The sequence below is a fragment of the Hirsutella rhossiliensis genome, assembly GCF_020360975.1.
Source record: "Hirsutella rhossiliensis strain HR02 chromosome Unknown scaffold00014, whole genome shotgun sequence".
Lineage (NCBI taxonomy): Eukaryota > Fungi > Ascomycota > Sordariomycetes > Hypocreales > Ophiocordycipitaceae > Hirsutella > Hirsutella rhossiliensis.
In genome coordinates this window covers 1,869,709-1,883,766 of record NW_025408680.1, presented here as the reverse complement: position 1 = coordinate 1,883,766, position 14,058 = coordinate 1,869,709, and the positions used below count along the sequence as shown (strand labels likewise).

Sequence of the window (14,058 nt, the reverse complement as noted above, 5' to 3'; positions counted from 1 at the left end):
CTTCCGTAGCGGCGGCATTGGAGAGTCTGATAAGGGGCGAGGACGGCGTCGCCGCCGGTCGCCGAAACGCGGATGTGAGACCAATGGGACGGCTCGCAATGGGGGAACTGTGTCGAAGCTGAGATGCACGGGCTAATCGCGCGAGGTTGGGCGGGGTATGGACACCCAGATCAAAGGGATCTGGGCTGGCATGCGAGCTCGTGGCAGATGCCATGGCTGCTGCCGAAGCCAGCGCAAAGCGCGGCTGGAATGATTAACGTGCAGTTGTTAGGCGAGTTGGTGGGAAATTGCGCTACTTTCTTAACAATTGCATGCCAAGAAAGTAAGAAAACAGGGGAAGGTGACCACGCGTTGGTGAGAGCCTCGCATGGCCCCTTTTGAATCGGTATAGGGTAGGTAGGCAAGTGCCGTCAATTCATCACATCGCACCGCATCATATCGCATGTGGATGTGCATGCATTGCTTGTCCATCACCGTGTTGATTGGCAAATGACGACACATATATCCCATGTGTTTGAGCTATGCAGCTTGGAAAACGAAGCCCAAGGGCTGGCGAATGGTTGATATCCTAGACGCCACCACATAGGCATCAAGTCAAGATAGCCTAGGCGAGGCAAATCCCTTTCCCAAATACTGCGACGATAAATCGAACGAAAGCAGAATGAAGCGTATGTATTGGCTCTCTACAGGTGTATTCAACGCTGTCGTCCCTGTTGGCGGAACAAGAGCACCACTCTTTCCCCGGTATATGCCCCCTTTTTTGATTTTGGCTGCATCGCAAACCGCCAAAGAGCATATCCGTTCCACTGTGAAACATGCCAAGGCCTTGCTGGTAAAGTTACTGGCCCTTCCCTCAAGCCTCCGGGTATTCGTGGCTGGCACATCGAAACTTGCACACATGTACGACAACAGGTGCCAGGCAGATGCCCTCGACGGCCACGACTCGGCAAAGCGAGTCCATCGACTCTGCCCCCTCCGTACGCCTTTTACTCACCCCCGCGCCAACGCCTCACACCCTCATAACCATCCCTCGCACCACGAGGACACAGAAGCAGACGTCTCCCGACCGACTTCCTAGAGCAGCGCGAACCCCGCCTGCTCCAGCTCCTTGCCCGTCGGAAGCATCGGCCTCCCTTGCAGGGGAAACGGCCAGAAAAGCGGATTCTCCATATTGTCCGCCGACTTGGCCGTCACCTCGGGCTCCCCGTCACTAACCACTTGCCCTGTGCCCCAGCGGCGTATAAAGTGCCCCGTCTTCAGGTTGGGCGAGAAGAAGTTGAAGCTACTCGTGTACGGCCGGTCCAGCTTGTTGTACTCCTCGGGCGCCAGCTTGTTCCTGTCCTCGTTGCCCACGTCGATGCTCCACTTCTTGGCCAAGTAGCGCAGAATATTGAGCGCCTGCTCCGCAAAGTGGTGGCACGGCGCCATCTGCGTGAGGTCCGCAATGCCCTGCTTGAGAGTCTCGGCAATCCGCGAGTCCCTCATCACTGCCGGATCCACCTTTCCTGGCTCGCCCTTGGTGCCGTCCGTCTCGGCCGACGCCCCGATGGCCAGGTGCATGATGGCCGAGGTCAAGACAAAGTACGGCACAAACGACGGCGTCCTTTGAAGCGTGTAGAGCTGTGAGTACGACGTCAAGAGGCTCTGGATGGCGTCTGCTGCCTGCAAACACACGTCCCGCGGCAGCACCTTGGAGCCTATGATGCGGAGCTTGATCAGGGGCCGGAAGAGCAGCAGGATGGCAAAATGGTAATACATACTGCGGGACATCATTAGCCACGGCCGTCGGGCGAGGGTAGACATCTCATCGCGGTACTCACTGGGCAAACAAGACGGCGGGGGTAAAGTTGTGGCCGAGGCGCAGCACCTCGGGGATCTGATCGTACCAGTTGAGGTATTGGGTGTAGATGTTTAGCAGATCCCTCGCCGTCAGCGGCTTGCGGGGCGAGTGTAAAATGTACAACGACTGGTGGACCAGCTCGCTCAGCTCGCAGAAGCACGTGTAGACGGACCGGACGTTGGACGGCTGCTCGCACGAGCGCTGCAGTGGCGCGCCTAGCCAAGGTCAGCAAGTCTGATCACAATACGTTCGTCGCTGAATCTAAGTCTCACCATCGTCCGTGTAGGGAACCCAGAGAGACGCCTCAATGTCGTCGATGATGGCGGGCTTGTGTGGCAGACGGATGAAGCACGAGCACTGCGGCAGCGAGCCAGTTGCCAGAGACCATGCACTACAATCTCACCGTCAGCATACGCCGTGCCATTGTGTCGACAGGAACCGCTTACTGATCTAGTGCGAAGGCGCCCCAAAAGGTCGCTGCCTGAACGGCGAGCTCATCCTCGTCGCCCTCGTAGTGGACACGGTGCAGGCCCATCTCAATGGCCAGCCGGATGCTCTGGCCGGCATAGTACCAACTCTCCGAGTCTCGACCGCAGCTCGCTTCTCGAATCGACATGATGCCCAAGGCCTGAATCGTCGTCAGCGAGTGGTGGTCCGTCTCCTGGTTCAAGAGGCGCTGCGACTCCTTGAAGAAGTGATCGCCCGACGTGTACGGGTCGTCGGGATTGGCCCTCGTCATCGGGTGGGTGGAGAAGCGGCAGCCAAGGGCCAGCAGGGCGTTGATAAGGATGGGCGAGCAGTACCGATGGCGGCCGGCTTGGAAATCTAGCAGAAAGTGCTCCTTGCTGAGCGAGGCAAACGTCGGGTATTCCCAACAAAAGTAGAGGGCCAGCAGGTGCTGCACCAAGTTGATGTCGCCCGTGATCTTGGTCCACGTTTCGGCAGAAGACCTCAAGCCCGGCTCGCTCAGGGGGGACAGGACCTCTGCGAGCCCCCGATATCTCGGCATGCTGTCCGACGCCTGATCGTGATGCATGCTCTCTGCCCAGGACCCGACGCGGGAATGCGGCGGGCCTCGGAGATCGGTCTGCCAGCTCAAGCCATCCGCGTGGGATTCACTCCTGACAGACCCAGCCTGGCTGTGCGAAGAAAAGTGCCAGGGGCTGTTGTGCCCCAGCTCGTTCATCATGGCAGGCGGGTGGGCCGTCAGGGGGCTCAGGTTTTCAACGCCGAGGCCCCCGACAGGCCCTGTGCTGCTTCCACCAAAGGCGGCGACGGCCCCCACGGAACGGACGGCGGATCCGGGGCCGAGCTCGCGGTCAACGATAGATGTCAAAGGGGGGAGGACTGTGCCGGCGGGCATGGTCCCGTTGAGCCATTCGGAAATGTTGTCAATGGGCTGGCCGCCGCGCAGCCTCCGCAAGACTTCCTCCCATAGATCTGGGCGGACGAGAGCGGCGAAGACGACATCGCTGGAGCGTTGGTGTTGTCGCAGATTCTCGATTTCGCTGCGGAGGTTCTCTTTGGACTGGCGCACGGGGATCTCGTAGACGCAGTCGATATCCTTTTGCGACTTGCAGCGACCGCAAGGCTTCTGTCCGTCGCACTTGTGACAGGCAAGAAGAAAGTGAGGGTCAGCTTACAGACATGGTGGGGGAGATTGACAAGGGAATACCTTGGCTCGCTTCTTTCGACACTCTGTGCATGCATTTGGGGTGACGACGCCGAGACCGCGGCGGCGCTTCGAGTTGACGAGGTTTGACGCCGAGCCGGGAGCCGGGGCGGTGGCAGGCTGGGACTGGGCAGACTGGGAGGTCGAGGCCGTCTGGGGCGTGTTGCCGGTGCTTGGCTGGCCGTCGCCCGAGGGTGTATGGCTGCTGCTGTGTCTGTCCATGGCGACGGTGAAGGTTGGATTCACCCCTGCCTGGCTAGCTTGAGTCGATTCGATAACCGGTCAAGGGCGCCCAAGGGTCGATTTGGTACTGCTGCAGCGTCGCAGAGTGAACGACATAGTTGTGCGGAGAGAGAAGCAGATGAGGGTTGGGGCATCGACGGAGATGTCGACGTCTGTTATCGCGGCCGCTTGCGCGTGAATGGACTCATGGGGAGACGTCGGGGCGAGATGACGGGCAGACTCGTTCAGACTCGTTCGAGTGACGTGCAGACGGGAAGAAGGAGGGAATATGGAGGCTCCTGTGGATCCGCGGTCCGGACGGACGCCGGCAGGAAAAGTTGAAGAGGCTGAGGATGCTGAGGATGTGTCTTTTTCCCTGCCGGCCTCCTCGCGGGGTGGGCAGGGAGCGTTTGAAGATTTGTTGGCGGCCTCTTTTTCCGCAGACAAGGGGCAGAGTAGGGCGAATTGCGCAAAGGGTATGCAGCTTCGAGAGGGAGCTGAGGAGGAGGAGTGAGAGAGAGGCGATGGTGGTTGGCGAGAAGGATAGCACACAGTTGCGGACGGGTGCTCACATTTGCATGGCTGCCATCTTGTCGATAGAGGCATGCATGTACTCGGTACTTTGCACATCCAGCGAGGTACCCACTCGGGCTCGACGACCAGGTTGCCAAAATGCCCAGCTCTGGGGGACATGTCTGGGCGCTGCACGGCTATTTTATGCGCAGCGTGCGAAGCGATCCAAGAACCCGTTTCCCGTTTCATAAGACTATTACTATTTGGCCAAGACCAAATGTCTATTTTGGCCAACGGCACTGTGGACAGAGGCAGCAGCCGGGCGAGTACAGTAGTTCATACCTAAGTACCTACCTCTAGGCGGTAAGGCAGCGCCGAGAAAAGCAGGGCCATGTGCTCGGTACATGCTATTGGCCAAATCGAGATAGAAGTACCTTGATCTTGAGCAAATAGTGATACCTCGTTCTCATGAAAACAAAGAGACCGATTGATCGAGGCCGTGCCGACACGGCCTGACGATGCAGGTACTTGCAGGTCGACGTGGACGTGCAGACGAACGCGTACTCGATACTTGGCCCCTCCAAAGCCGAGGTACGCTTTTCTGCTGGCAAACTGGCTTACCTATGTACTGTACCTCTCAATACCCCGGCTTGTATGGAGCCTCGGTGAGCCTCTCAGGAACGCTCGCCAGTACCTATTACGCGGGGCCCTTAAGGCCCTTGGCCTGGGTACAGATGCCTGGGTACCGCTCGGAGTCGACTCCGGCCTTGTCCCGACGACTTGTTCATCGAAACGCACGCAGATTGAGCAGGACAAGGGCCAAGAAGGCCTGCGTATTACTTGCCTCTGCAGACTCTGCCCAAACAACAAACAATGCGATAAACGACCGCCTACCAGGTCACCAACCACCACAACGCCACAAGCGCAACGCAAATCCCTTGCTACAAAGGTCCCTCCAAATATTATACAGGATATTCTGTTAACCTACAGCCGCGCTCCTCACCCGCCCTTGCTGGCGCCCCGGCTGTACTTGACTGGGCTCATCTGCCGCTCTCCTTTGCTTGGGCTCCTGCGCCCAGACGGCGTGTAGTGAGCCATGGCTGGCTTCAGGTTGAGCGGCGACGTGTCCGTGTCGGTTCCCTCGTCTAGCATTGCCCGCCGCTGCATCCGCGGTGTCTGCACCGGAACCAGCATATACCCCGGCGTAATGCCCGGAGATCGCGCCGCCTCGTGCCCCACGTCGCTTGCCTGTGCCGGTGCCGACGGGACTACGGGCTTGTGTCCGCTGTGCCGGCTGAGCGCACCCACGTTGACCGTGGTGCACACCAAGATGAAGGCAAGGAGGATGCCCTGCCGTCGCGTTAGTCGCTTCTTCCAAGACGTCACGCGAGGGAGCACCAACCCAGGCCTTGAGATGCATCGTCTCGGAAAACTCATTGATAATCTCGGCCACCTGCTTTGCCGTCACCTTGACCCTCATGATCGACTCGGGGTTCTGCATCATGCACTCGTACCACTTCTCGCACATGGGCATTAGGGCCGGACGGTCCTTTTTGGCGCACTCGTTCATCTTGTACTGTGTCTGGCACTCCGTCATCTTGCTCATGAGCTCCTGCCGAGCGAGGTCGTTGGCCTTGTAAATGTCGCTGCGCACCGTGCTCACGACCGACCACCCCAGGTAGGCCAGCACCGACACGAGAAACAGGTTGGCCCCCAGCTGCATCCACCGCTGCACGTGGTCCGGCGTGTTGGGATACTTGTTGAGGGCGTAGAAAAAGGACTCGAAAGCGCCCTTGGCCTTGTCCTGTTTCTCGTGCTGCTTTGGCCGCGTCGAGCTTCGCGAGCGCCCCTCGCTGTCCGTGTCGAATTCCGAGTCCCATGCTTCGCTGTCTTGCGCGTGGCGATAAAGGGCGACGCTGCCGACGTCTCGGTCATAGTTGTGTCGTTTCCGCTTCCTCATCCCAACCGAGAGGTCTCTGTGCGCTCGAATCTCCCCCTTGCCCGACGCATACTTCTTGGAAAAGAGCCCCGTCTTGCCATATCGACTGGTCTTGTCAATCTTCAACGGCATCAGGGTGCCTCCCATCGTCGCATCCATCCTGTGGTCCGCCTCTGGGGTGTCGTTGGGATAGTCGAACATTTCCGTCGGCGCGGGGCTCTCTTCGGCACCCGATGCCTCTGAAAGCACCACCTCATCGAGAGGTCTCCTCGGCGTGGTAAAAGCAGGGTTTCGGAAAGGCGGCGCAATGTTTCTCGGCGGTAGCTGAGGGGTAAAGCGAGAGGTCTGGGGTGGCAACGGCTGCGGTTTCGACGGCGTGGAGAGGCTGGCAAACGGGTTGTCGCGACGGGGCGGAGACTTGACGGGAGAGGCAAAAACTGCGGAGAGTGCGTCAGTCAGGCTGTTACCGAGCCGAGGGAAGCCCATGGTCCGTGGCCTGGGCTTGCAGGTAGCTCACTGTTCCGCGGAGCCTTGCTGGCCGCCTGTGCAAAGGGACTGGTTGGGTCGAAAGGGCCGCGATCCTGGTATTCCCAGTCCATGGGGCCCTCGAAGCTCCTGGTATCCATGGCTGCTGTTATCAACAATCGATATTGACTATCGTGATGGTTCAAAGTCCTAAGTGGCATGGAGTTTGGTTAAGACATTTCCGCAAACCAGGCGGCTAGAGCAGGGAAAGTAAACAAACCGGGAGTGGGGCCTAAGCCCAATGGACACGGACAAGGCTGAACGCTTATGTCAGCAATTCCAACGGTCCGATCCCTTGAGCTTGGCCCAAACTTGCAAAAAGGCGAACCTGCAACCGCATCATCTGAGCACCGTCCCCCCGTCTTCCATCAAGAGCGAAAAGGCCGAGAAGCATTTCGGCTCGAAAACAAGTCGTTTTAATCTCCGGATTGATCGCGTCTTGCCTTATCGTTTTTAGCCGCGTGCGAACAACGAGAAAAGCTCCATCATGTCGGACGCGGACTCGCCTGCCCGCTCGTCAGCCAACGAGCCGGTCGACGATGGGCAAGAGGCCACATTCCAGGATGAGGTTGCCGCCGCCGACTCCGACCGCGACTCGGATCTCCTCTCTGAAATCGACGAGAACCAGTTTGAGGACTACGACCCGGAAACGGCCAACATCGAGGACCGCCCCGTGGACATTGACGAGGATATCGCGCGAACACTCAAGGCCACCAAGCGAAAGCGTACAGACGGCGATGTGCCCAAGAAGCCTCGAGAGGGTCGGCGGGACAAGAAGAGGCGAGACCGAGATGACGAGGTTCCCGTGGAGGACGACACCCCGGCAGACACAGGCAAGACGACGCAGAGGAGATCGAGGCGAACGGGTGATGGGGGAGAAAGACGGCGGACCAAGGAAGCTGACGCGCCACCAGAGCCGGCCAACGAGGAAGAGCTCAGCCCGGAGGAGAGGAGGCAACGGGCCATAGATCGTGCGCTCGACGCCGCCATCAAAAAGGGCGGAACCACGAAACGCAGACGCAAGGACGAAATTGTGAGGACTACCCTCGCCCGTGGCCCGTCCCGTGAGGACTGACACGAAGCGCTAGGACCTCGAGGACGAAATCGACGACCAGCTGGCACAACTCAAGCTGCAAATGGAACGGGCTTGCCAGGCCGACAATGCGGCTCGCGAGTCTGGCCAGCCAGCGCTGCACAAGCTGAAGCTTCTACCGGATGTGACGGCCATCCTCAACCGCAACAATGTGCAGCACGCGGTGCTGGACCCCGACACCAACTTTCTCCAACACGTCAAGTTCTTCCTCGAGCCACTCAATGACGGGTCTCTGCCGGCATACAACATCCAGCGCGACATTTTCTCGGCGTTGACGCGGCTGAACATTGAAAAGGAGACGCTGCTAAGCAGCGGGATTGGAAAGGTGGTGCTGTTCTACACTCGCAGCAAGAAGCCGGAGCCGAGCATCAAGCGCATGGCTGAGCGGCTTCTGGGAGAGTGGAGCCGGCCCATTCTGAAGCGAACCGACGACTACAAGAAGCGACACGTTGAGACGCGCGAATTCGACTACCAGTAAGTGGGCGGGCTCCGTGTTGCCATGGAATGAGCTGACAGACGTGTATAGGGCTGCCAAACTTGCGCAACGGCAAAAGGCAGGGTCGCAGTTCAATCTCACGCAGCGGCCGTCGCAGTCGGCCCGGGATGCGTTCTTGGCCCCCCAGAGCGGTGGTAACCAAGCGCGCATGGCTAGTCTTCCGTCGAGCTACACGATTGCGCCCAAGAGCACCTTTGACGGGTCGCGAGGGCAAGATCATCGCCCCCTGGGTGCCAGTGGCATGGAAGCGTTTAGGAAGATGACGCAGAAGAGCAAGAAGCGGGCGTAGGGGCAGGGACATGGGATTGGAGTCTCTCGGGATCTGGCAGTGGAAGGCCCGCTGAGGTTGAGCAGCTTGGGGTTTTGGCGGCGTGAGAATACATGCATGGCTGGGCCTGGTTTGGCCTTGACACCTGAAACTGTGACATTGCCTCGCGCGCGTGACGAGGTGGTCAGGGACGAATGTCCAAATGGCGCTGAATCCTTGGGTGAGATTGCGCGCCGGAGGGAGTCGACGTTGGCGTGGCTGACGCGGAAGCGCGAGCTGATACGAAGTGTGCTCCGTGGATGGTGGGAGAGAAAGGGACAGCCATGACGTCAGCAGGGAGCGGTGGGGCTCGCGGTGGACCGTGGGGAGTGCATGTCGTGCAGGGGTCTGGTGATGTACCTCGTTGCCTTGAGTACAAAGTACTTGCTTGTTGATAGTGCTAAATTCAACAGACAGACTACTAGTATTTAGATGCAAGATGCTATGACTACTTATCTATCACTACAGATATATAATACTCGGTCTATTTGCTGTCTGTTTCACCGTTGTAGGGCTGGTCAAGTGGCTGGCAGATACGGATAATGAGCTGCTCGTTAGCCGCTACCGGCAAGGCGGCATTGGCACCCACACGCCACGCTCAGGCGCCCCAGCCATGGAAACCTCGTGCGACAGGTGTCAGCTCCCTCTAACCTCCACTGTACAGTACACGTCTGTTAGCAGCTTCGACTTTCAACCCATCTCATTCTCTTTTCGCCGGAGCATTTGCCCAAACTTGAATCCATCTGTCGCGGGACCTATTGCGAAAGAAGCCGCCGTTTGGATAGTCTTATTCGGCAGCTGATCCGTCCTTCCGACTGCTTGAAAAGGGCATACAGTAGCCACTCTCCTGCGAGGCCGGTAGGTTGCTTAAGCAGTCGCCCTCATTCTCGTCAGCCCAAGTAATGGCCTGTGTCATGGCCAATGCAAGTGGTGTTCGGCCTTGCCTGCTGTACAGATGCAAGCTTTGTGTGCTTGTTCATCGCACCCGTCCCTCTTCTCTCCCCTTTGCGTCCCCTGTTCCATTGTCTGGCTGACGCGAACAGAGAGGGAGGGGTGGTCTTGGACAGCTGGGCGCCTCTCTTGTCTCTCTCTGGGCTCTACACGCCCCCCACCGCGACACGGAAACGGGCGCGAATATTAAGGTGGCTAGCCCCATCGATCCCCTCGGCTTCTTCCATTTCATTGCCCTGCTCCCCCAACCATCGAATGCGCGCGGCTCCTTGCTGCCGTCGAACCTCGCGAGCCGTCCTCCGTGCAAACGCAAACGCGGCGACTCCCGTCTCGAACCTCAATCGGCCCCCGAGCCCTGTCGACCCAACAGCCTTTGCGGTGACCAACTCTTGACTCTACGCGCAACCACGACGAGCATATCGGAGGCGCCAGAATGAACGGCAGCAGCCAGCTGCCCGGAGAGGGCCAGAAGCCGCCGCTTGCCGGCGAGGCGAGCTCCAACGGCGGCAGCCTCGTGGCGAGGAAGCGCAAAAAGGACGTCAAGCCCATCATCACGACCGATGGCGCCGGACAGCCACTACACAACAACGATGATGACGAAGATGAGGCGAAACCAGGGTATATATGCTCCCTTTTTTCTACTCGATGCATGGGTTTTTTGCTCTTCTTTTTGGCGGCCTTGAGCTTCTTGCTCTGCGGGTGGGGAAAAGACCACCCCCGCTCCATGCCCACCAGCATCATCTTGCGCCGCAGCAAGCGCTTGCGGCAGCGGGGCGCCCGTAGCGCGGGCCGCAAGCGAACCCAACGTGGAATTCATGCCTCGCTCCCTTTCCTTGGGCAAAACGGGGTGAGACATGGCGGAGAAGTCTCGAGCGCAGAGAGGTTGGATGCGGGCTTGACTGAACAGGAACACAACCACCATGAACCCCCTTTCCCCCCAGCTCGTTTTACCCCCCTTGCCCCCCCCCAATAAGCCCTACTGGGAGCAGCCCAATTATCATGATCCACGGGTTTCTTTTGCCACACGGCGGGAGAGGGGAGCAGCTGAGTTGCGTGGCATCGCATATAGTAAGTCTAGCGATGTCTGCTGATGGCGAAGACGTCCCGTGCGCCTAGTTGGCGCCCACCCACCTGCCTACCCTGTACCCAGCTACTGTGGTCGAGGTAAGCACCTGGACGGGCTTGGCGTCCCCGGGGAGCTTGCGCGGGCACATCCAGTACTAGCAGGCAGCTGCCCCGGCCGCAGACATCCAGTAGCTGCCCCATGACAGCGGTGCCTGGGTCCGTGTTTTAGGCGCTGCTTGCGCCGCTGCTTGCGTTGGTTGCCCTTTGGCCCAGACATTTTCGCAGGTACCTTACCTAGGTACTAGTAGGTACCCACATTGCTTGTACCTGCGCGGGTACCGGGCACCGTTCCCCCTCTCACCCTCACTCACTCTCGCAATCCCACCGCGTTCTCTCTCACCTCACGCCTCCTCTTTTCCACTGCTCCCCGATTGCTTCCGCTCTCCTGGGTCCATTCTCGGGTGCGCTCTGGCCTGTATCATCTTTTGCGCTTTCCATCTCTCCCCTCCATTCCTGCTTGGGCCACCGGCAAGCGCCATCAGCAGCATCGCCTTGGGCGTCACGATTCTCTCGCTCTCCGCTTCTGGACGTCTCGCTCTCCGCTGTCTCTTGGTCAACGCTTCAGTCGCCCTTAGCGCGGCTCACGCCATGTAGACACGATGAGCTTCCTCAAAACCAGGTCTTTCTCTCTCTACCCCTTTTTATAGACCTTGCCGGCTGCTCGGCCACCATCTGTCCAACCGAAGGCTGGCTCTGCCTTCGTCAACTCTATGCCCGCTAGTGCGAGCACTACTAGTAGTAAACATGGAGCACTGACGCCCCCGCCGTGGCACCTCCATGGCAACCTACCCACCCCCACCCGCTTTGTTCACTCGCCTCGCCTCTCGCGACTGCTGCTAACTTTTGCTTCCCTTCTCCCGCATCCGCAGGTCGCATCACTTGTCCGGCGCAATGGCCCCCTCTCCCTCATCTTCGTCCGTCGACGACCCCGCCGACAACACGGCCGACGAGGAAGATTCCGAGGACTACTGCAAGGGCGGCTACCACCCCGTCCAGATTGGCGAGAAGTTCAAGGACGCCAAGTACACGGTTGTGCGCAAGCTAGGCTGGGGACACTTCTCCACCGTCTGGCTCTCCCGCGACAATTCCAATGGCAAGCACGTCGCCCTCAAGGTGGTGCGCTCCGCCGCCCACTACACCGAGACGGCCATCGACGAGATCAAGCTGCTCAGCAAGATCGTCCAGGCCAACCCCGACCACCCTGGCCGCAAACACGTCGTCAGCCTCCTCGACTCATTTGAACACAAGGGCCCCAACGGCACCCACGTCTGCATGGTCTTCGAGGTCCTGGGCGAGAACCTCCTCGGCCTCATCAAGCGCTGGAACCACCGCGGCATCCCCATGCCCCTCGTCAAGCAAATCACAAAGCAGGTCCTCCTTGGCCTCGACTACCTCCACCGCGAGTGCGGCATCATCCACACAGACCTCAAGCCCGAAAATGTCCTCATCGAGATTGGCGACGTCGAGCAAATTGTGAAAAAGGTCGTCAAGAGCGACCCCGGCGACAAGGAAAACAACCGCAACGGCCGTCGGAGGCGGAGGACCCTTATAACCGGCAGCCAGCCCCTTCCCTCGCCCCTCAACTCCACCTTTAATCACTCCAACCTGTTCCCCTCGGTGGGCTCCCAGCCCAGCCTCGCAGGCGTCCTCAACGAAGGTACGATTCCATCTGCACCCGGGGCCACAAAACCGCGCTAACCCGACCTTGTCAACAGGCACTGGGAGCACCAAGGAATCCTCGCCCAAGTCGGCCGACGAGTCGCAGAAGCAGCGGGAGAAGTCTGCGTAAGCCTACCGTCCCCAACGCCCGAGACCTGCCTTTGCCCGCTTGCTGACCGCCCCCTCTCTTTCCAGGGACGTTCTTAGCCGGGAAGTGTCCGGCATCTCTCTCGACAAGTCGAGCAGTTCTTCGGCCTCGACTGGCGAGAAGCGCAAGGCAGAGGATCCGCTTTCCTTTGAAATTATCAGTGTCAAGATTGCGGACCTGGGCAACGCCTGCTGGGTCAACCACCACTTCACCAACGACATCCAGACCCGGCAGTACCGCTCCCCCGAGGTGATTCTGGGATCGAAATGGGGTGCCAGCACCGACGTTTGGAGCATGGCGGCTATGGTAAGTGGCCGGGTCGCGGCGCCTCTTGCATCACCAGACTGACCATTTGCCACAGGTCTTCGAGCTCATCACCGGAGACTACCTATTCGATCCGCAGTCTGGCACCAAGTACGGCAAAGACGACGATCACATTGCCCAGATCATCGAACTGCTGGGTCCGTTTCCGCGGTCGCTCTGCCTCAGCGGCAAGTGGAGCCAAGAGATATTCAATCGAAAGGGCGAGTTGCGCAACATTCACCGGCTGCGGCACTGGGCTCTACCCGATGTGCTGCGCGAAAAATATCACTTCAAGGAGGATGAAGCGAAGCGAATCTCGACCTTTTTGACGCCAATGCTGGAACTGGTACCGGAGAAGCGCGCAAACGCCGGGGGGATGGCGGGGCATGGCTGGCTAGACGACACGCCCGGCATGAAGGGCCTCAAAGTCGAGGGCCTCGAGGTTGGGGGAAGAGGAGAGGGCATCGACGGGTGGGCGACGGAAGTGAGGAAACGATAGGGGGTCGACAAACTCACGGATCGAGGCAATCTGCACACCACTGGCTGCCACGCCATCGTTGCCCTTATTGCTGTCCTAGTCCTCTTGGTTGCCTGGAGGGCCCCTTTGCGCGTCCTCGGCACCACCGCGCCACGTTCCTAGGCGGTGGGATGGGAGGACAGAGGGAAAGGAGAGAGATGTGGGGAGACCAGGCATTCGGGAGGGAAAAGTCAAAGCCGGAGCTGTACGGAGCCCATTGCACTGCTCAGCCGCCTCTACGCCTTGGCTATGGGCAGGGAAGCGTCAGCTCCGGGCACCAGAGGTGTCGGCCGATGCTTTTTGTTACGCAAAGGGATGCGGGTCGAATGGATGAACGACGGTATGATGGCTCGCGATGGAAAGGTCTAGGGCAAGGGAGGGACAAGCATGGAGCACGCATGATAGATAGATCTGGCACCTGTTCTGTACAGGGAGAGAAAGAGCAATGTTGGTCCGCGATGCATATGCGTCTGGACTCGACGGTGCGTAAAGGATTGAGGACGACAGGTCATGGAATATCTGGGAATAACGAGGACAGACGTTGGTAGGGAAGCGAGCATGGTGGCGGCAAGACGCGAACTGACTACCTCTGTACACAATACACGGCGTCTACGTCTCTGTTTGCCGGCGAGGGCAGCGCATCTCGTTGACTGGACATGGGCAAGTCGCGAGCTTCCGGTTTGCCAATCCTCGCTGCCGAAGGGATAAGCGATTGGATGCATTATTTGGATTCTGGGCATCGTGATGC

The 14,058-nt window shown here is 59.1% G+C and overlaps 4 protein-coding genes across 4 annotated transcripts; 2 read left to right on the top strand and 2 right to left on the bottom strand.

Annotated features, from left to right (window-relative positions):
• Positions 1 to 1,074: 1,074 nt before the first annotated feature.
• HRG_10096 (fungal specific transcription factor domain-containing protein) lies at positions 1,075 to 3,734 on the bottom strand (the record flags this gene model as incomplete). Its single annotated transcript, XM_044868567.1, has 5 exons — positions 1,075 to 1,759; positions 1,821 to 2,055; positions 2,113 to 2,231; positions 2,287 to 3,446; positions 3,516 to 3,734. The coding sequence occupies 5 exons, from the start codon at positions 3,732 to 3,734 to the stop codon at positions 1,075 to 1,077; spliced, it is 2,418 nt and encodes an 805-aa protein (XP_044716564.1).
• Positions 3,735 to 5,246: 1,512 nt separating this feature from the next.
• Positions 5,247 to 6,812, bottom strand: HRG_10095 (di-sulfide bridge nucleocytoplasmic transport domain-containing protein; the record flags this gene model as incomplete). Its single annotated transcript, XM_044868566.1, has 3 exons — positions 5,247 to 5,597; positions 5,650 to 6,623; positions 6,704 to 6,812. 3 exons carry the CDS (start codon positions 6,810 to 6,812, stop codon positions 5,247 to 5,249), a joined length of 1,434 nt encoding a protein of 477 aa, XP_044716563.1.
• Positions 6,813 to 7,198: 386 nt separating this feature from the next.
• On the top strand, positions 7,199 to 8,589 carry HRG_10094 (TFIIS helical bundle-like domain-containing protein; the record flags this gene model as incomplete). The annotated part of the gene is made up of 4 exons (XM_044868565.1): positions 7,199 to 7,577; positions 7,626 to 7,744; positions 7,800 to 8,278; positions 8,331 to 8,589. The coding sequence occupies 4 exons, from the start codon at positions 7,199 to 7,201 to the stop codon at positions 8,587 to 8,589; spliced, it is 1,236 nt and encodes a 411-aa protein (XP_044716562.1).
• Positions 8,590 to 11,282: 2,693 nt separating this feature from the next.
• Positions 11,283 to 13,292, top strand: HRG_10093 (kinase; the record flags this gene model as incomplete). The annotated part of the gene is made up of 6 exons (XM_044868564.1): positions 11,283 to 11,302; positions 11,553 to 11,715; positions 11,797 to 12,340; positions 12,399 to 12,468; positions 12,538 to 12,796; positions 12,852 to 13,292. The coding sequence occupies 6 exons, from the start codon at positions 11,283 to 11,285 to the stop codon at positions 13,290 to 13,292; spliced, it is 1,497 nt and encodes a 498-aa protein (XP_044716561.1).
• Positions 13,293 to 14,058: the final 766 nt, after the last annotated feature.